Raw genomic sequence first — 20,509 nt, 5'->3', positions numbered from 1 at the left:
GTGCCGTTTTATCATATGTTTACTGTTATACAACAAAACGTCAATGCATTCTTGAAATGACCGCAATATACAGCGATGGGCGATTGAATGTTCTTGTCCTCATTCAGCAACCCATAGAGGTTTGGCAATGGTCCCATATTATAAAACAGGGGTATTTTTATTAAAATTAAAATACTTGCATTTTGATTCATTGACATATACTGTTGCTTAAGTAGCCCAGTAGTTTCATCAACATCTTATTCAGTCAACAACTGAATGTCAAATCAAATAAAGTACAATTCAGTCACATTTCATCAACATTTAGTGTCAGTTTTCTCTTTTTAGATCAGGTCATGTGAACCAACTTCCCTCTGACTCACTTTCCTCTCTGACTGCTGTCACTCACTCGAGTCTCGTCGTGATGCACAGATCTGATTGGCTGAGCAGCGTCACGTGAGATATTTACAACGCACGCGATCGGTCTGCGAGTTTCCCGGGCAGCTAAAGCGGCACCGCAATGACTAGACAAGTTACGCCACGTAAAGTAGGACGAAATGAAATAGTTCTCCATAGTTTATCGGTTATGGGTCCATGTCCACATACAGAAGCGCCTGGGTTCCTATTAGTGTCCTCTGCTATAAAGGAACTACATTTCTCAGCAGAATACTTATGTTGATATGTCTGCTTCGCATTGTGCTGTGGAACAGCCGAGGAACAGCCGAGGAACAGCCTTACCGCGAGAAAATCACAGTAACGCACAGCCTCTCGTGGCTCATTGCTTTGGTGACATATTACTTGATTAGAAGTTATTTAATGTATTCCATCTACTCCGTCTTACTTGAATAAAAGTACAAAAGTTCTTGCGTGTGAATGTATCAAAAGTAAAAAAAGGTTTTCTTACTGTAGATCTTGGATGGGATGTTGATGAGCAAGTTCTATTTAGGACCCTGTGTGACTGCAGACATGAATAAATGAGTTTGCTGTTCCTGTCACTTTACATTTACAGCATTTGGCTGACGCTCTTATCCAGAGCAACTTAATTTGATCATTTTACACAGGGTGGTGAAGGTGGTGTTAGGAGTCTTGCCCAAGGACTCTTATTGGTATAGTGTAGGGTGTTTACCCAGGTGGGGGATTGAACCCCAGTCTACAGTGTAGAAGGCAGAGGTGTTACCCACTACACTAACCAACCACTACTTTATTAAAGTAATACTACACAATACTGTGAAAACTTAAAGTACTTTTATCTTTGACACTTAAATACATTCACAGGCACTTTGGTATAGGTAGAGTACATGTACTTCTACTCAAGTAATACTTAAGCAGTATTTTCACAATAAATACATATTGCATATTGTTTACCTCCGTACAATATGCAATATTTATATATACTATTAATATCCCCCACAAAACCCACAATTAGATTCAACGTTATAACAGGGCAATATATGAAACAGAAGCTGTGCTGTATAACGTCTTTATCCTGTCTACATTTCTGTTTTATTGTGAAATATTATAACCAAGAATTTCTTAAAAAAAAAAAACTACTTTGATTTGTAAATGCATTAGATAACAATTAAAACAACAATAACAATTTAAAAGTTCTAACAATCAGGTGGCATTCTAGCACGTCAGACAGTTGCTATGGTGACTGTGGTGACTATGGTGACTACAGTATAACACAGTTGCCAGGGGGACACATTCACTTTCATCCACGAGTTTATACCCAGGCAACTCAAAGCATTTGTACTCAAAGCGCTAAAGGCTATGAGATCAATAAAAAGCAGCTCTCCCAATATTCCTTCTTCCAGTTTTAACAGCAGATCAGTGACTGAACTGCACACGCCTGCAAAAACGGATTTAAAGAGTTTTTAGGACTTCATTAGAATAAGCAGACTCAGTCATTCATCATTCACAGTAATGCTCACAAAGTACTCTTCTGCTGAAGATTATAAAACGATACGCTCAATTACAAACAAGCCTTCCGTCTGAAGAGAGACCGTCACGACTTGAAATGAATACAGACCACACATTTCATGTGCAAGGCTGCCCTCTGGTGTACGCCAGCCCGACAAAGCGGTATATATTTGAAAGGAGACCCAGTCTAAACAACATGGACTGCATCTCATCATGATTATAAAAGATCAGAGTCTCAAAGCGTTCACATCAATAATCAACCACGTTTGATGTTAAACTTACAGCAGTTTTGCTGCCCTCCAGATTTTCACTTTTTCATAGCAGCACATTAATCAGAGGGACAGTGAAGGTGGAGCGGTTTGGAGATAAAGCCAGAGAGGCCAGGTTGAGATGGTTTGGACATGTGTTGAGGAGGAATAGTGGATATATTGGGCAAAGAATGTTGGAGATGGAGCTGCCGGGTAGAAGGAGAAGAGGTAGACCTCAGAGAAGGTTTATGGATGTAGTGAAGGTGGACATGGAGATGGTTGGTGTGAAAGTAGAGGAGGCAGTAGATAGGGCGAGATGGAGGCAGATGATCCGCTGTGGCGACCCCTAAAGGGAGCAGCCGAAAGAAGAAGATAGCACATTAATCCTTCTCATCACAGCTCAGTAAACGTTACATACAAAAAGAAATAAAACTATAAGGCTTCCTAAATAAAATGAGAGAGTAGAACAGAAACCACTTACATCCAGGTTTAAATGTATCAGCACAAAACACACTTCTGCACATTTTAATGCACAAGTTACTGTTTATTTGCTGAGTTTAACACATTGGACAAAAAAGATAAACATTATTTTTTTTTTTTTTGACCAAGACGTTAAACACAGCAAATAAAAAAATGTGCACTACAATTTGCAGAAAAATGTCTTGTTGTACCTTCATAGAAAATATACAGTATACAATATATATATTGATCAGGGGTGTTCAAACTTTTGCATATGACTGTTAAAATGACGTATTTGACTTAAAGAAGTGCAACGAATAGTTTGAGTAGTTTGGACAAACAGATCTTCTGTGTAAAGTGTTCTGTAGGAACTTTACACTTCAATGTTGACGGCATGGCTGTTTTGTAAAACATGGTTAACTTAGATATTCATTTCACTTGAAAACTGCATTTAAGCAGTTGTGGAAAAACAACTTCCTTTAAAAATACTACATCATAGTTTGGCATTTTGCTAGTTAATGACCTCCTGTCACCTTACGCCCAATAACTTGGCTTAGAAACAGAACAACTGTGACTTTGACTGCTGTACAAATGAGGCACTTCTCTAGCTCAAGCAGCAGCCATCAAACCTTCCTTACTCCAAATGTGTAATGTTCCACTAACCAACACTACCGAATAATTTCATAGCAGTACATATGACTATTAAGTACTTAAATCCTGTGTACATACTGTAAATTTCTCTATATTGTCTTAAATTATTAGTAAAGTGTTTATTTTTACATAAGTGGCTGCAACTGTAACAACTGCAATTTCCCCCTGGGATCAATAAAAGAATCTGAATCTGAATATGAATGCAGTCCATATTTTCTGAAAGCTTATAACAGAAAACTGGAACCTTCTCATCGTAGTGTGACTCTTACTGACACTCTTTGATTTACGAAGCCCCTTCGGTGCGAAGCTTTACAGTGGCTGCGACACCATCACGTAAGGGGACCAGTGGAATACCCCTTTCTAATGATTAACACTAACCTAGATTTCAGGTAGCGTTGTTTATGTAACCCCACAGAAAATAAAGCCCTTAATTTCCTTCATGACGTCTCACTGGGTTCTTCTGATTGGAGCTGTGGTCGTTTTACATTTCTGGTATTTTTATTATGTTTTGCTCTTCATATTTTGTTTTGAAAATGTTTCCCATGCATTCCAACTGGGGACTCTTATTTTGAATATAAACCCTGGTTTGGGAACAGAAAAGGGAAGTGTGGCAGCCTTTATTGTTTTGATTTTAGAGTGTTTTGGGGGCAGTTTGCCTGGACTATGGTTGCTGTTTGACGTTCTTTTAGACCTTTTTTTTTTATTTTTAACTTGATTCGCTCGAGACAATCTCTGGACTTTTTCTGGATAACTTTATCCCACCTAATGGACTTCTGCAGCAGATCCTATATTTAACTGCTTTTCTCCCTTTTTGATTTTTTAATTTGTTGCTGTTTCTGATGCTGTTAGTGTGTTGTCTGTTCTGGGGAATATTAGGTGGTTTTTCACGTATTTTATCCTCACCAAATTAGTGTTCGGATTTTTGGTCACTGTTGAGTTCGGTCAGATTGCTACATGGTGGCTCTACTTCAACTGAGACTCTCTCTTTCAGTCGCAGGATGTGCTCGATGAAATCCCTGACTGCTCCACGGCCCGCCGGGTTCTGGCAGGTGTACTTGGCTGCGTTTAGTGCCACCATAGGGGCATCCAAGGGCACTGCACCCAGACCGGCCAGGTTCAGGCAGCCCACATCCGGCACATCGTTTCCTGCAAAGTAAGCGTGGAGAGAGAAGGAGCAGTAAACACTTGACTCATATTTTATAAATGCTTGTGGTATCAGTTAGAACTTAGAGATATACATCACGGTGCAAAACCTTCAGGCGTATGAGAATTAGATTTGAAAATCTGGGCAGTAGGCATTTATGAGCTCAGAGAAGAACTCGTGTTAGAGTAAATACAAAGAGCAGTGACCTCATGTCTGTCGACGTACTTGTTTAACCATTTCCGGGCTTCTCCTTGTGGAAGCCCAGTATTATTTTTAGCTGCCATCCAACACCTGGTTTGGCTAATCAATGCATAACATTAAATCGTGTAAGTGTAGGAATTTAACATATGGAATGTAACAGATCTATCAATAAAAGGGGGCTTTGTGGGGAAATAGCTCAGAATCTATCAACTATAAAATAAATAATTTTTAAAAATTCTTGTTACTTTTTGCTGCATAAGTTCTAATGTTATACGATTTCTTCAAAAACACGTAAAAAGTGTTTAGGTGACTAAGACTTTTGCACAGTAAGAAAGTAAAAGAGACTTTTACTTTGTTTTATAAAAGGGTCTTTTAGGTTGCTTGCCCAAAGTAAATGATGTTCTCAGCTTGACCTTTCTTCCTAGCTTGAATACGGAGCATCACATCAGTCATCTAACATCACAGAAGATGCGAAACTGCCCAAATGAGTTTCTGAGAAGATGGGCAACTTTTACTCATCAGCTACAGATACACTACAGAGACACTGCCGACCAAAATATAGCCGCAAGAAATACTCAACACTGTGGTACCTTTAATAATTAATGTATGTAAAAAAAGGTCCTACACTGACCACTGACCACTGACCACTCTGAGCTGTGTTTACGTCTTAGAACAAAGGTGAGTGTGATACCTAGAGGTGTCCAGTGCAGCAGAAACTCAGACTGCACCACATATCACATGAATCCAGCACCTATCTTTCCTAATCTTAAGCAAAGACCAAAGCTGACATGAATAAACACACAAAACAGTCCCTACTGCCTGTTTCAAAACACGTGTCCCATAAACAAATAAGAGAAAAGCCAGAACTAAGAAATGTAAAGACAGCAGGAAGCATTCTAATTAGTGGGTGTCATCTATAGAACAGCACTGGAGCTGAAGAACACCCACCAACAACCTCCACAAATGGGGAGGGGGTGGTGCTGGAGCCTATCCCAGCGGTCATTGGGCGGAAGGCAGGTCCAGGACACGTCCAGAGGCAACCAAAAGTATTTAAATTAAAAAAAATGCTCACATTTTTCACATCTCTACTATTTTTATTGAGATTGAACTGAATCTTGTCCAACATCGTTTAACACTATTTTTAATTAAATAATCAAAATGAAGCATATTCAGCTTTTCTTATCCTTAGGATAACACAGGAGTCATCAGGTGCACTCCATTTGCCTGTGCCAGCTCTGCCCTCCTTATATAGCAGCAAGAGAAACCCATTAAAACAGCAGCACTAATGCCAGCTCATGTTACATAACAAAATAAAATAATATATACAATATACACAAAAATAAACTACTAAAGCTGTCGCCGTGCGTTCTTTTTCCCTCTGTTTTTAGCCTCCTACATGTGAAATGTGACTTTTCTTTAAGGGATGTTGGAATACATGACATTACTGACCACACAGAAGCTATTTAATTTATTCCTGTTTTATCAGGAAAGGGGAAATACAGAAAAGTCAAGCAAGACGTGTCGTTCCTTTATTGCTTCTGCACCTTTCAAAAATCTGTTGCTGTGGCACTGATAAGATTACTAATATATCGCTGTTGTCGGAAGTTAAGTGACACTTTTTTAATCCCACAAACGGGGAAATTCCACCTCCTCATTTAACCCATCCATGAAGTGAAACACCACATACACACTAGTGAGAACACACACACTAGGGGGCAATGAGCACACTTGCCCGGAGCGGTGGGCAGCCCTATCCACAGCACCCGGGGAGCAGTTGGGGGTTAGGTGTCTTGCTCAAGGACACCTCAGTCATGGACTGTCGGCTCTGGGGATCGAACCGGTCACAGGGCCAGTTCCCTGACCTCCAGCCCACGACTGCCCTAGAAAACCAAAATCCAAAGTGGTCCAAAATGGTGACTTTACAGGAGAAGGAAAAAACCCACTTTACTTTTAATGCAAGTCAATGGAACCAGACGTCTTTCCAAGTCATTTTGGGTCATTTCTTTTGGTCCAGTCATCATGAAATTTACTCACAGTGTAAAGAGCGAAAGGCATTTTCAAATTATGTCAAAAACTGAGAAATGACAAAAAATGGAGATTATATATATATATAATATTATTATAATATATATATATATATATATATATATATATATATATATATATATATATATATATATATATATATATATATATAAGAAAATATCAATTAGAACTTGGGTGTTATGATTTTTTAATAAAAATAGATTTTTATAATTTGTCTTCTATTTTCAATTTGCCGAATGAAACATTACTGCCAGACTAACATCTGCGGGTTTTCGTTTCCCAGTCATAAGTCATAAAGGACCAACTCATACATCATAAAAAAGGTTGGTAGTGTCCGCCCCTGATGAACAGACTGAATGGTTATCTCCTACCATTGGTGGAGACACATCAGCACCAACACCCAAGGACTCTTTCATCACTCCAGGGCCAGAACTTGTGTCTTCCACTGATACGCCCTGACGGAGCTGCATTTATTGGATAAGAACCATGACAATGATCAACTGTATCAACTGCCACAGACACCAAAACCCCACACGCAATCCACACTGTCTGCCCCAGAAGCGGGTATCAGCTGGACCGAGGCTCATGTTCCCTTCAGCCAGGCCTCAGGTACGAGGAAAACACAGCCCAAATTACTGCCTCATCTCCACCTCAGTCCCCCAGACCTTACCTTAAATAGAGCCAAGCTCCCCCACCACCTGTAGCACCTCAAAGAAAGAGACAAGCTCCTTCACCTCCAGAAAGACAGCTTCTCTCTATCTTATCATCAGCAGAAGCTCCACCCACCCTCTTTCTCTGATCCCATTTTCAAGTAATCTGGCAAACTGGTTTTTCTCAGCTCCTACAGTGATGAGGTCAGCAGTTCACGTTCTCAAAACAAGCTTGTGCTCCTGTGATCTCTCTCACTCCTGTTCTTATCAGGAACAGACAGAACAGGGAGTGCATGTCATAATGTGTTCATATCCAGTCTGCAGTGTGTAAAGCTAGATAATCATTTTTCTCCAGCATTAACAACAATAACATTAACAATAGCAAAAGACTCTCTGCCATGGCTGACGACCTAACACCTGTAAATATGGCCCTGGAATTTGTGTCAACTGACAGACGTAATGAGCACTTTTCACGAAAATCCATAAAAATATTAGACCTGCTACTAGTACATCTATATCTGTCGATGAGCCCATGTCTTCTCCATCACCACGTAAAGATATCATGGATAAAAAAAAGATATTAAGCAATCACAGACCGACTCCATTAAACAATCACAGACCGACTCTATTCAGCAATCACAGACCGACTCCATTAAACAATCACAGACCGACTCCATTAAACAATCACAGACCGACTCTATTCAGCAATCACAGACCGACTCCATTAAACAATCACAGACCGACTCTATTCAGCAATCACAGACCGACTCTATTCAGCAATCACAGACCGACTCCATTAAGCAATCACAGACCGACTCCATTAAGCAATCACAGACCGACTCCATTAAACAATCACAGACCGACTCCATTAAACAATCACAGACCGACTCTATTCAGCAATCACAGACCGACTCCATTAAACAATCACAGACCGACTCCATTCAGCAATCACAGCCCGACTCCATTAAACAATCACAGACCGACTCCATTAAACAATCACAGGCCGACTCCATTAAGCAATCACAGACCGACTCCATTAAACAATCACAGACTGACTCTATTCAGCAATCACAGAACGACTCCATTAAACAATCACAGGCCGACTCCATTAAGCAATCACAGGCCGACTCCATTCAGCAATCACAGGCCGACTCCATTCAGCAATCACAGACCGACTCTATTCAGCAATCACAGACCGACTCCATTAAACAATCACAGACCGACTCCATTCAGCAACCACAGACCGACTCCATTCAGCAACCACAGACCGACTCCATTAAGCAATCACAGACCGACTCCATTCAGCAATCACAGGCCGACTCCATTCAGCAATCACAGACCGACTCCATTCAGCAATCACAGGCCGACTCCATTAAGCAATCACAGACCGACTCCATTAAGCAATCACAGACCGACTCCATTCAGCAACCACAGGCCGACTCCATTAAGCAATCACAGGCCGACTCCATTAAGCAATCACAGGCCGACTCCATTAAGCAATCACAGGCCGACTCCATTAAACAATCACAGACCGACTCCATTCAGCAACCACAGACCGACTCCATTCAGCAATCACAGACCGACTCCATTCAGCAATCACAGACCGACTCCATTCAGCAATCACAGACCGACTCCATTCAGCAATCACAGACCGACTCCATTCAGCAATCACAGACCGACTCCATTCAGCAATCACAGACCGACTCCATTCAGCAACCACAGACCGACACCATTAAGCAACCACAGACCGACACCATTAAGCAATCACAGACCGACTCCATTCAGCAATCACAGACCGACTCCATTCAGCAATCACAGGCCGACTCCATTAAGCAATCACAGACCGACTCCATTCAGCAATCACAGGCCGACTCCATTAAGCAATCACAGACCGACTCCATTCAGCAACCACAGGCCGACTCCATTAAGCAATCACAGGCCGACTCCATTAAGCAATCACAGGCCGACTCCATTAAGCAACCACAGGCCGACTCCATTAAGCAACCACAGACCGACTCCATTAAGCAACCACAGACCGACTCCATTAAACAATCACAGACCGACTCCATTCAGCAACCACAGACCGACTCCATTAAGCAACCACAGACCGACTCCATTAAGCAACCACAGACCGACTCCATTAAGCAATCACAGATTTCGAATCTACCTTTAATTGAGAAATCATTGTGAAAGCTGTCTTCAAGCAACTTTACTGGAGTTCTATTCTTAAATAGCAGTCTAGACCAATTTCAGTTAGGATTCTGGCCTAATTGTAGTACTGAGACGTCATTAATGACATATTTAAATTGAAACTCTGGAAACATATCTGTTCTACTACTGCTCGATCTTTGATACCACTAACAACTACAGACAGACTTGAGAACGGGGCCGAACTCTCAAAGTCTGTCCTAAAATTGTTCATCTCATATCTCCAAGAAAAGAACTACTTTGCCGAAATAGAAATGAATGTTTCTGGGAGCGTGAGACCTGTGGTATCCCCCAGGGTTTGATTTTTGGGTTGTTCTCATTTATTTATTTTTTTATACATGCTTCCTCTTGGCCAAATCCTAAAAGACTGAAATGTCTTACTACAGATATGCAGATGACACTCCGATCTACTTGGCTCTCTCCAAACAACTGTGGTCCCCATGACTCACTTTGCCTTGAGTTCATCATAACTGGATGAGACAAAACTTTCAGGAGTTCAATAAAGATAAAACAGATTGTTTTATTTAGGAATAGCAATGAGAGGGACAGACAAGCTGCCTATCTGGACTCGAGATAGTTCCTCTAGACTAACAGTAACCTCCGCATACTGGGCTCTGATTTCAGGGTAAGCAGTGATGTCAAAGCAGCTTCTACCTCAGTATTTTATCCCCTTAGAAACATCAACAATATTAGAGATTTTCTGACTAATCCAGACCTGGAGAAACCCACCCAAGCATTTATTTCTAGCAGGATTGATTAAAGTAATGGTATCCTAACTAGACTCCCAAAAGGCCAGCGTTGGTCAGTTTTCTCACCAGCAGTAAAAGAACATCCTTAAATCCTTACACTGGCTACCAGTATATCACAGTATAGACTTTGAAGTATTATTATTGGTCTATAGATCTCTTGGTGGTTGGTTGGTGTGGTGGTTAACACCTCTGCCTTCTACACTGTAGACTGGGGCTCAATCCCCACCAGGGCAGCACCCTACACTACACCAATAAGAGTCCTTGGGCAAGACTCCCAACACCACCTTGGCCTCCCTGTGTAAAATGATCAAACTGTAAGTCGCTCTGGATCAGAGCGTCAGCCAAATGCTGTAAATGTAAATGTAATCTCTTAACAGTGTAGGACCAGCATATTTATCTGACATGCTGCAGCAACATGAGCTGAGCAGAACTCTCAGAACATTGGGATCTAGTGAATTAGTCTTTCCTGAAGCCTGTACTGGAACCAGTTGACAGGGAGCATCAGAATCCGGGCTGAAAACGCTCCTACCTGTAAGCACTGTTACGTCTGCCGCACTTAATTTCTCCTCTTTTACATCTATTCTTTATGATTATGCTTTTTGATACTCTTTTATACTGTCCAACATTTTTTTTTTATTTGATTTATTTTTGTATTTTCTCATTTGTACAGCACAGCGCCTTGCGGAGCCTTGGCCAGAGAGAATTATTCACATACCTAGGTAGGCCACCTCTTCCCACGCTAGCTTCTTCTTCATCATCAGTCTCTCCACCTCCACTTGCTTTTGCTCTGTTAAATGCACCAACTCACAGCCTGTCTTCTGCGATAGTTTGTCTGCGAGGGGCTTTGGCACTGGGTTCTCACTGGAGGATATAAGGATCACCTGAAAGGACATAGTGGGAAAAAAAACTCAACTGGCAAAATAACAGTTTTCTGTTCAATCCTACAATAAATAAAACATTATTTATACAGCTGACGACGAGATCTCCCAATCAGCCCTACTGGGAGAGATGATTATTTTTCAACCACTTTTCATCTCGTTCTAAAGCGAAAACTTTAGACCTATCGTGCAATCTTAGTTGTCTGAAGCTTATATGAAACTAAACTGAGTTCAGAATGTAAAGTTTAAAGCCTGGCCACTTCATTGTCAATAAACAGGGAGTCATCAATAAACAGGGAGTCATCAATAAACAGGGAGAGCTAAACAACAAAGTGTTTAACATATTTTTCATCTTTCAGGCAGGAGTTTCCTTTCATTTAAAAAAAAAAACAGGAACTTCAGGAACTTTTCACGATATTTCTATTTTTCTAAAGTAGAAACCAAAAAATTGGCACATTAAAAAAATACTACCAATAGCGATAACCACACGGATCTCTAGGCAGCATTTTACATCCTAATTCCAATTAAACAGCACTACTTATGTTCTCCTTGGAATGAAATATGCAGCTGGTCAGTGTATTTAAAGCACTCACTACATCCACAATAACCTCAAAGAAGCACGCTGTGAAATACTGTGACATAATTTATCACGATAATCATAAATATTGTTATGTTACCCAGCCCTTATCCAAACTACAGCAGACAGCTGATTTGTTGACCCACGTGATGAGAATCACTGTCCTAGTATCTAGTATCTAGTCTTCACAGATATGACAGCAGTCTCGAAATTTTATTTTATGCTATTCTGTGTTGAGAAAGCGAGAAATTTGGCTGAATGAAAATGTTTGACCATTTACAGATCTTAGATCTGAAATAAACATAAAAGCTCCTTCGCAATCCATTCATTTTGGAGCTTCTGTGTAGCGCCCTCTGGTGCCTGATCAGCATTACTGACATCTCACTTGCTTGCAACTAGTTTAAATCTCCATCTCAACGTAATATGAGCATAAAGCCATCAAGCACAAACACTGCTAACACATCACATCACGTGAAGGACTGCGTTGGATTATTTAAGCATTAAGAAGGTAAACAGACTCGCACCCGTCTGAATGTCCCGGGAGCCAACGGAAGCATTTCGACTCTCAGAGACACTAACGATCAATTTACATCTTTAACACATTTAGACTTTTATTTAACATGAACGTTTACAAAAAAGAGAAAAATATTACTTTTTAAAAAAAATCCTTATAAATAAACTTTATCAGTATAGAACAAAATACAGGATTTGTCTTGGGCGTTGGGACGGAGGAGGAGAGAAGGGAGCGGGTCGGTATTAACAGGAGGTGGAGCGGGTCGGTATTTACAGGAGGTGGAGCGGGTCGGTATTTACAGGAGGTGGAGCGGGTCGGTATTTACAGGAGGTGGAGCGGGTCGGTATTAACAGGAGGTGGAGCGGGTCGGTATTTACAGGAGGTGGAGCGGGTCGGTATTTGCAGGAGGTGGAGCGGGTCGGTATTTGCAGGAGGTGGAGCGGGTCGGTATTAGCAGGAGGTGGAGCGGGTCGGTATTAACAGGAGGTGGCGCGGGTCGATATTTACAGGACACCTAGAATACAAAAGAGACTTCTGCACAGTCAGATCAGAGGGTGTCCTGTCTTCCGCCCGATGACGGCTGGGATAGGCTCCAGAGGGAGACCCTGAGGGAGAAGTGGCTTAGAACGGATGGATGGATGGATGGATTTATATCTCTGTTCATAAACTACTCAAAAAACTATCTCTTATTTCACTGGTGAGTCAGTCTCCTTAGAGACCGTCAAAAATTGCCAGCGCCGACTATATCTCAAGTCGTCACGGCGAGGTATTGGGTAACCCAAAACAAAACAAACCGACTAAAAGTGACTACAGCAATGCATGCTGGGTATAAAAGCAGACTCAAGCAGAAGTCTGAGATGTGGGGGTTGGTGGCATTAGAGGTGGGGGCAGGTAAAGTGTGGATGAGTAGTTAACTACCATAAAGGGTGGGGGCTGTACTGTGGAACCCATTCAACATTCCTGCCTTTTTACGGTAAGAGCAGTTTAATCACGTCCTCGTATATTCTGGCCTCTTCATTAGGAACACCTACCCACCTTGTATCTACACTCATTGTCCATTTTATCAGGTCCACTTACCATCCTGGTGCAGTTTGTAGCTCTGCAATTACAATATGTGGGCCATCTGTTTCTCTCTATTCTTTGTTAGCCCCTTTTCAGTGGTCACAACCCCCACAGGACCCCCACAGAGCAAGCATTTGGGTGGTGAAGTTTTTAAACACTGTGTCCACTCACTGTCCACAGAGGCATTTCTACCCCGTCGGTCCACCTTGTAGATGTAAAGGTAGAAGCGATCACTCAAAAATGATGGAGTGGTTTTATATGACTTTTCTCAGGAGGGGCTCATTTATTGAAGGATGAGGTAAAGGGGTGTAACCAATTATGCCGAGACGCAGATGGACTAAAATCTGTAATTGTAGAACTACAAAATGCTGCTGTATCGGGAAGCACACATTTCGCCTTTGGGGGCAGCATTGAAAATGCGATGTTTGTGGTGGCTTGAGGTCCAAAAAGATGAACCAGAATTCCAAAAAAAGACAGTAGGTGAGTTTTAAACGAAGCTTACAGTGTATTTTGCTACTAAAATACTAAAAATACCTTTAAAAAGTAAAAAGTCATAATTTTATGAGTTAAATAGTGTATAAAAATGTGTTTGTTATTTTGGTGAGGGGGTGTTTTTTTTTTTTTTCTGGTGGGCCAAATCAAACATTCTTACAGGCCAGCTTTGGTCAGCCCTGACCTATATGTGAAGTGGAGCTGGGAGGAAGGTGGAGTTTCCTCTCCTTCTTAAATCTTAAATTCTTAAATTTCTTGTTTTATGTCTTATACAAAACAAATAATGTTTAAACTTGGTTTTGATCGACTTTATCTCGTGTTTGGTTAGAGCAGAAACCGAAAACCTACCTCCATTCCCCATTTCTTTAACATGCTGATGCCAGTCAAATCTCTGCTATTAACGGACAACATCTCCTCTGCCCCCGCAGACATATAGACTTGGCCATCAGTCAGACACCCGGACACGTTGCACAGAAGAAGCCTCAGCAGCTCCGGCTTGTCTTTGCCAAAGTAACCGTACCTGAACAAGCACACAGACACACACCCCAGCGTGTTTATCTTTTGGGCTGTGGCAGGAGCAATAAAAGAAAGTGGTCCTATACTGAAGAAGCAAAAGGCTTTAATATGCAAACACAAGGAATTAGTTGAGAAATGTTTCCTGTAGTTCACCTCAGAACTCTTTGCTCCGCCACAGGCCAATCTATATCAACGTCAATATCAACGCTGTACTCCGGCTGCATCTCAAAGTACGCCGTCTTTCCGCCCTGTGAAAGAAAAACAAGTGTTTGAAGGAGAGCAAAGCGCCTGGCCTTTCTCAACATCTTACATACCACCATGAGAGAAGATACAACCATTCAGCACTGTTAGGAGCCCTGATCTCAGCAAATGTCATGTATTAAGAAACCGATGGATACCTGGAGCATTGTTTTGTGATCCTGGACTAATCAACCAATACCAGTCCCTGACCTCACATGACTGAAAGCAATCAAATCCTCTCACAGTTTCTAAGATCTACACTCACCACTTGCTAGTTAAAGGTTGGACCCCCTTTTGCCTTCAGAACTGTCTTAATTCTTCATGTCAGACTTTCAACAAGGTGTTGGAAACGTTCCTCAGAGATTCTGGTTGGTTATTTGAGTTCCTGCTGCCTTTCTATCATCTGGAACCAGTCTGCCCGTTCTCCTCTGACCTCTCACATCAACAAGGCATTTTCGTCCACACAACTGACCACTCACTGGATATTTCCTCTTTTTCTGACCGTTCTCTGTAAACCCTAGAGATGGTTGTGTGTGAAAATCCCAGCAGATCAGCAGTTTCTGAAATACTCAGACCAGCCCGTCTGGCACCAACAACCACGCCACGTTCAAAGCCCCTTAAATCCCCTTTCTTCCCCGTTCTGATGCTCGGTCTGCACTTCAGCAAGTCGTCTTGACCACCTCTACATGCCTAAATGCAGTGAGCTGCGGCCGTGTGATTGGCTGATCAGCTATTTGTGTTAAGCGATTGAACAGAAAGTGGCCGGTGAGTGTATAACAGAGCCTTCTCTACATCAAATGCCTCTTAACATGTTAAACCATGGCTCACCTGCAAGATTCCTTGGCCTATAAGCTCTTTGGTGGCAAAATAAAAGGATCCATTCTCACATAGCTCTCCATCCCAGTCTTGACGGCGGGGTCTCTGGGCTGGGTTCAGGTTCAGAGCTGTAGTGCTGGTGACTTTTTTTGTGGAAAAAGATGACACAATGGTCAAGGCTTCAACAGGGCTAACGCAAGCAGTTTCAGCTTATTTGCCATGAAGTATTTTACACTTGAGAAAACTCACAAATGAATTTGATATTTTTGCCATTATAGTTTATCAGTTTAAGAGCAAAACATTAATATGTAACTTGGTTTCTGGTCCTTTAAAGTTCATAAATGTAACAAAAATATTCTGAGCCCTATAAACGTCACAAGTCAGTGCTCAGGAATCACAGTGCTGTTCCCCTCTGTACTGATGTTTTGGGTTTTTTACCAGCCACTGGTGCAGGGTGGTGTAATCATGAATTAGAAGACGTTTAAGAAGCAAGTTTTAATGGAAGATAAAATAATAAAACAAGAAATTGGCTTTTAAATGATGTATAATGAATCCTGCTTAATATGATCAGCGAAGTAACAAGTTACAATTTTGATTTCAAGGTCAATAAAATAAAACAAGGATCTTACCCAGAGAAAATTACCGTACAATAATCTTAGTTTTGGATCTGATTAAAAAGCCAACGCCAGTAAACCACTGAAAATCTTTTGCTTGTCCAGGCTGTACAAGTGAAACATTGCCCTGCTCACTTAGATGTTTACTGACCTCCATTCTTAACCTCCTGCCAGCGGAAGTGATGTCGGCGGACAACTGAGAAAACAGACTGGTAGCCATGCTTGGTAATCATCTCCACAGCCTCTTTCAAGTGGTGTGGGTGAAGACATGGAGATGTCGCTTGGATGTTACAGATGACGTCCACATCTGCAAATGGAAACCAGACACAGTTCAACAACAGAACATATGATATGAAAATACACTCACCTGCCACTTTATTAGGTACAGATTAAGCTTAATTAAGATTAATTATTAGTCCCTCAACGGGGAAATTCCACCTCTGCATTTAACCCATCCATGCAGTGAAACACCACATACACACTAGTGAATACACACACACTAGGGGGCAGTGAGCACACTTGCCCGGAGCAGTGGGCAGCCCTATCCGCAGCGCCCAGGGAGCAGTTGGGGGTTAGGTGTCTTGCTCAAGGACACCTCAGTCATGGATTGTTGGCTCTGGGGATCAAACTGGCGACCTTTAGGTCACAGGGCCAGATCCCTAACCTCCAGCCCACGACTGCCCACAGTCGCTTGTTAACACAAATAGCTAATCAGCCAATCACACGGCCACAACTCAATGCATTTAGGCGTGTAGAGGTGGTCAAGACAACTTGCTGAAGTGCAGACTGAGCATCAGTGAGTGGTCAGTTGTGTGGATGAAAATGCCTTGTTGATGTGAGAGGTCAGAGGAGAATGGGCAGACTGGTTCCAGATGATAGAAAGGCAGCAGGAACTCAAATAACCAACCAGAATCTCTGAGGAACGTTTCCAACACCTTGTTGAAAGTGTGGCACGAAGAATTAAGACAGTTCTGAAGGCAAAAGGGGGTCCAGCCTTTTACTAGCATGGTGTACCTAATAAGGTGGCCGGTGAGTGTAGTGTGTATATATGAAGAGTTTGATGTATATTAACATTTACTCAGCAGTGTGGAAACTAAGCTAAAACAGCTTTACCATTCATATTATGTAACAAAAAGCAATGCAACAGTTTAGCCCCACCCACTGAAGTTATAAAGAGTGTTTCTGCCTCGACTTGCTATTTAAGTTATGCACAATACAAGGCAGCCAGTCAGAAGAGAGACCATTTACATATGTCACTCTTTAAAGTACAGTAGCAAAATAACATGTGGGTTGGGAGAGTAAGCGAGTGGGTTGGGTTTGTAAGTGAGTGGGTTGGGTGAGTAACTGAGTGGGTTGGGTTTGTAAGTGAATGGGTTGGGTTTGTAAGTGAGTGGGTTGGGTGAGTAACTAAGTGGGTTGGGTGAGTAAGTGAGTGGGTTCGGTGAGTAACTGAGTGGGTTGGGTTTGTAAGTGAATGGGTTGGGTGAGTAACTGCGTGGGTTGGGTGAGTAAGTGAGTGGGTTGGGTGAGTAACTGAGTGGGTTGGGTTTGTAAGTGAGTGGGTTGGGTGAGTAACTGAGTGGGATGGGAGAGTAAGTGAGAGTTGGGAGAGTAACTTAGTGGGTTGGGAGAGTAAGTGAGTGGGTTGGGTTTGTAAGTGAGTGGGTTGGGAGAGAATTTGAGTGGGTTGGGTTTGTAAGTGAGTGGGTTGGGAGAGTAACTGAGTGGGTTGGGAGAGTAAGCGAGTGGGTTGGGTTTGTAAGTGAGTGGGTTGGGAGAGTAACTGAGTGGGTTGGGAGAGTAAGTGAGTGGGTTGGGTTTGTAAGTGAGTGGGTTGGCAGAGTAACTGAGTGGGTTGGGAGAGTAACTGAGTGGGTTGGGAGAGTAAGCGAGTGGGTTGGGTTTGTAAGTGAGTGGGTTGGGAGAGTAACTTAGTGGGTTGGGAGAGTAAGTGAGTGGGTTGGGTTTGTAAGTGAGTGGGTTGGGAGAGTATTTGAGTGGGTTGGGTTTGTAAGTGAGTGGGTTGGGAGAGTAACTGAGTGGGTTGGGAGAGTAAGCGAGTGGGTTGGGTTTGTAAGTGAGTGGGTTGGGAGAGTAACTGAGTGGGTTGGGAGAGTAAGTGAGTGGGTTGGGTTTGTAAGTGAGTGGGTTGGCAGAGTAAGTGAGTGGGTTGGGAGAGTAAGTGAGTGGGTTGGGTTTGTAAGTGAGTGGGTTGGGAGAGTAACTGAGTGGGTTGGGTTTGTAAGTGAGTGGGTTGGGAGAGTAAGTGAGTGGGTTGGGTTTGTAAGTGAATGGGTTGGGTTTGTAAGTGAATGGGTTGGGAGAGTAACTGAGTGGGTTGGGAGAGTAAGTGAGTGGGTTGGGTTTGTAAGTGAATGGGTTGGGAGAGTAACTGAGTGGGTTGGGTTTGTAAGTGAGTGGGTTGGGAGAGTAACTGAGTGGGTTGGGTTTGTAAGTGAGTGGGTTGGGAGAGTAAGTGAGTGGGTTGGGTTTGTAAGTGAATGGGTTGGGTTTGTAAGTGAATGGGTTGGGAGAGTAACTGAGTGGGTTGGGAGAGTAAGTGAGTGGGTTGGGTTTGTATGTGAATGGGTTGGGAGAGTAACTGAGTGGGTTGGGTTTGTAAGTGAGTGGGTTGGGAGAGTAAGTGAGTGGGTTGGGTTTGTAAGTGAATGGGTTGGGTTTGTAAGTGAGTGGGTTGGGAGAGTAACTGAGTGGGTTGGGTTTGTAAGTGAGTGGGTTGGGTTTGTAAGTGAGTGGGTTGGGAGAGTAACTGAGTGAGCGAGTGAGTAAATGATTAATCTTGCCCGGGTTAAGTTTAGAGAACTCCTGAAGAGTTTCCAGAGACGTCGACGTGTCTTTGGACACTGCTGCACTCCTCCTGTGCACTCGAGCCCCACACTTCTTTGCCACGCTCTCAATGTCGTCGTGGTCCGTGGACACCCAGACGCTGCCGAAACAAACCCAGACAAAGCGTTAGAACACAGCCAGCACTCTGAGGAGGGGCTGCTGGCCTGGCGTCAGACCGATTACCTGTCAAACACCTTAGAGTCCACAGCCGCTCTTACAACCCATCCGATCAGCGGCACTCCAGCGAGCATCTTGATGTTCTTCAGCGGAATGCCCTTACTGCCGCCCCGGGCCAGGATCACCGCGGCTATGTGTCTGTGTCCGCGACTGACCTCGCCGTTGCTGTCCAGTCTCGGTCGCTTCGCCGGACGATCGCTGCTCTCGTCAGCAGCCGGATCGGGGCCCGTTGATGTAGCCATTCCTCTCACAAGCCTCGCATGCGTTCCTGCTGCCGACCAAAGAGTCTGGCGAGGAAACGCTTCACTGACCAAACGGGGTCAGACCGCGGAGCGACTTCCACGCCGCTCTGTGCGCCGCGCAGATCGGCTGCCAACTCCTCAGTAAGGAAAGCGGCTGTTGGCTGTCTTGAAAGTCGCTTGGTGACGTCATCGCCCGATTTGCATAAGGGTCCGCCTGCGTGTGTTTGAAGCTGTGGAATAAAGGCGCGGCGCTGTGGGAGAGAATAAAAGAGTCAAATCCGGCCTGAATGTGTCAGAAACTACAAATGAACTCGGAATAAATGAACTTCTTCTCCTGCTGATTCTTTTCTTCCTTCGCCTTTGAAACAGCCGCTCCTCAAAATGACCTCGTGGCTTTAACGCTTCGTCTGGACCCACATGACAAAAATCATTTCTACCTAAATTTCATAAATCATTTCTACCTAAATTTCATAAATCATGTGGTCCTGCGGTGTTAAACGCTGTGAGGGGCGGAGCTGCGGCTCCACGCCCCGCCCTCCTCCTTTATCCGGGCTCGGGACGGCGCAGCGGCCTTATAGAGACGCTCCGGCGGAGCCGCGGAGTTTTTCTCTTTTAGCTTTTAATAGTTTTTATTTATAGTCACATCCCGCTCTGGGAACAGGGGGCGGGGTCCGCGGCGGCTCTGGGCATGCGCAGTTCATGGGTTGCCGTGGAGCGGCGTGGGTGTCTTCTGACTGTGGGACCCCCGCTGTGGGACCCGCACCTGAAGAGCGTGTGTGTTCACCTCAGAGTCTCCAAAAGCCTCAGATAACACCAGAAAGAGGCGCTAGAGGCTCTGAAAAGGCGCTAAGTTGGCAACACTGGTCAGCGCATAATATACAAACAGGTGAGGGTCAAAAGGACACAGCGCGAGCTTCAGGTACAGACAGTATTAGGCGACGCCCTCATTTGGCAATTTACGTGATAATTTGTTGGAAGAACAAAGTGACCATGTAGTGATTCACAGTACTGGACAGTAACTGAGTATCTGAGTAAGTGTAATTAGTTTCTGTACTTTAGTATTTTTGGTGTATCTGTACTGAAGTTTCTCCGTTCTGGGCGACTTTCTCCTTTCACTCCACTACATTTCAGAGTCTAATATCCGACTTTTTCCTCCTACATTTTGAGAAATCTGTCGTTCCTTTTGGTTTCTGTGTGTATAAAAACGTAACATGTCAAAACGAAAGAAGCGCAAAGCCAGAGCGCCAATCAGGGCCCAGCGGTCACTTTGTTTAGAGCTGGT

General features: G+C 43.2%; 1 protein-coding gene across 1 annotated transcript; it reads right to left on the bottom strand.

Annotated features, from left to right (window-relative positions):
- Positions 1-2,429: 2,429 nt before the first annotated feature.
- On the bottom strand, positions 2,430-19,375 carry cmasa (cytidine monophosphate N-acetylneuraminic acid synthetase a). Its single transcript, XM_017687943.2, has 9 exons — positions 18,992-19,375; positions 18,766-18,908; positions 16,113-16,268; positions 15,360-15,490; positions 14,445-14,539; positions 14,124-14,295; positions 10,968-11,133; positions 4,158-4,400; positions 2,430-2,490 (listed from the first exon to the last, which is right to left on the bottom strand). The coding sequence occupies exons 1-8, from the start codon at positions 19,225-19,227 to the stop codon at positions 4,162-4,164; spliced, it is 1,338 nt and encodes a 445-aa protein (XP_017543432.1). The 5' UTR covers positions 19,228-19,375; the 3' UTR covers positions 2,430-2,490; positions 4,158-4,161.
- Between the last annotated feature and the right edge of the window lie 1,134 nt (positions 19,376-20,509).

The sequence above is a fragment of the Pygocentrus nattereri genome, chromosome 11, assembly GCF_015220715.1.
Source record: "Pygocentrus nattereri isolate fPygNat1 chromosome 11, fPygNat1.pri, whole genome shotgun sequence".
Lineage (NCBI taxonomy): Eukaryota > Metazoa > Chordata > Actinopteri > Characiformes > Serrasalmidae > Pygocentrus > Pygocentrus nattereri.
The sequence above is the reverse complement of the archived record's forward strand: the minus strand, read 5'-3'. Positions and strand labels throughout refer to the sequence as shown.

What these genes read in the sequence shown, in the direction of transcription:
- cmasa (XM_017687943.2), bottom strand. Translation starts at nt 19,227, where the DNA reads ATGGCTACATCAACGGGCCCCGATCCGGCTGCTGACGAGAGCAGCGAT. An exon ending in GTTCTCTAAACTTAACCCGG is followed by an intron (nt 16,269 to 18,765) that starts GCAAGATTAATC and finishes TTCCATTTGCAG; the next exon opens with ATGTGGACGTCATCTGTAAC. An exon ending in TAGGCCAAGGAATCTTGCAG is followed by an intron (nt 14,540 to 15,359) that starts GTGAGCCATGGT and finishes TTTCTTTCACAG; the next exon opens with GGCGGAAAGACGGCGTACTT.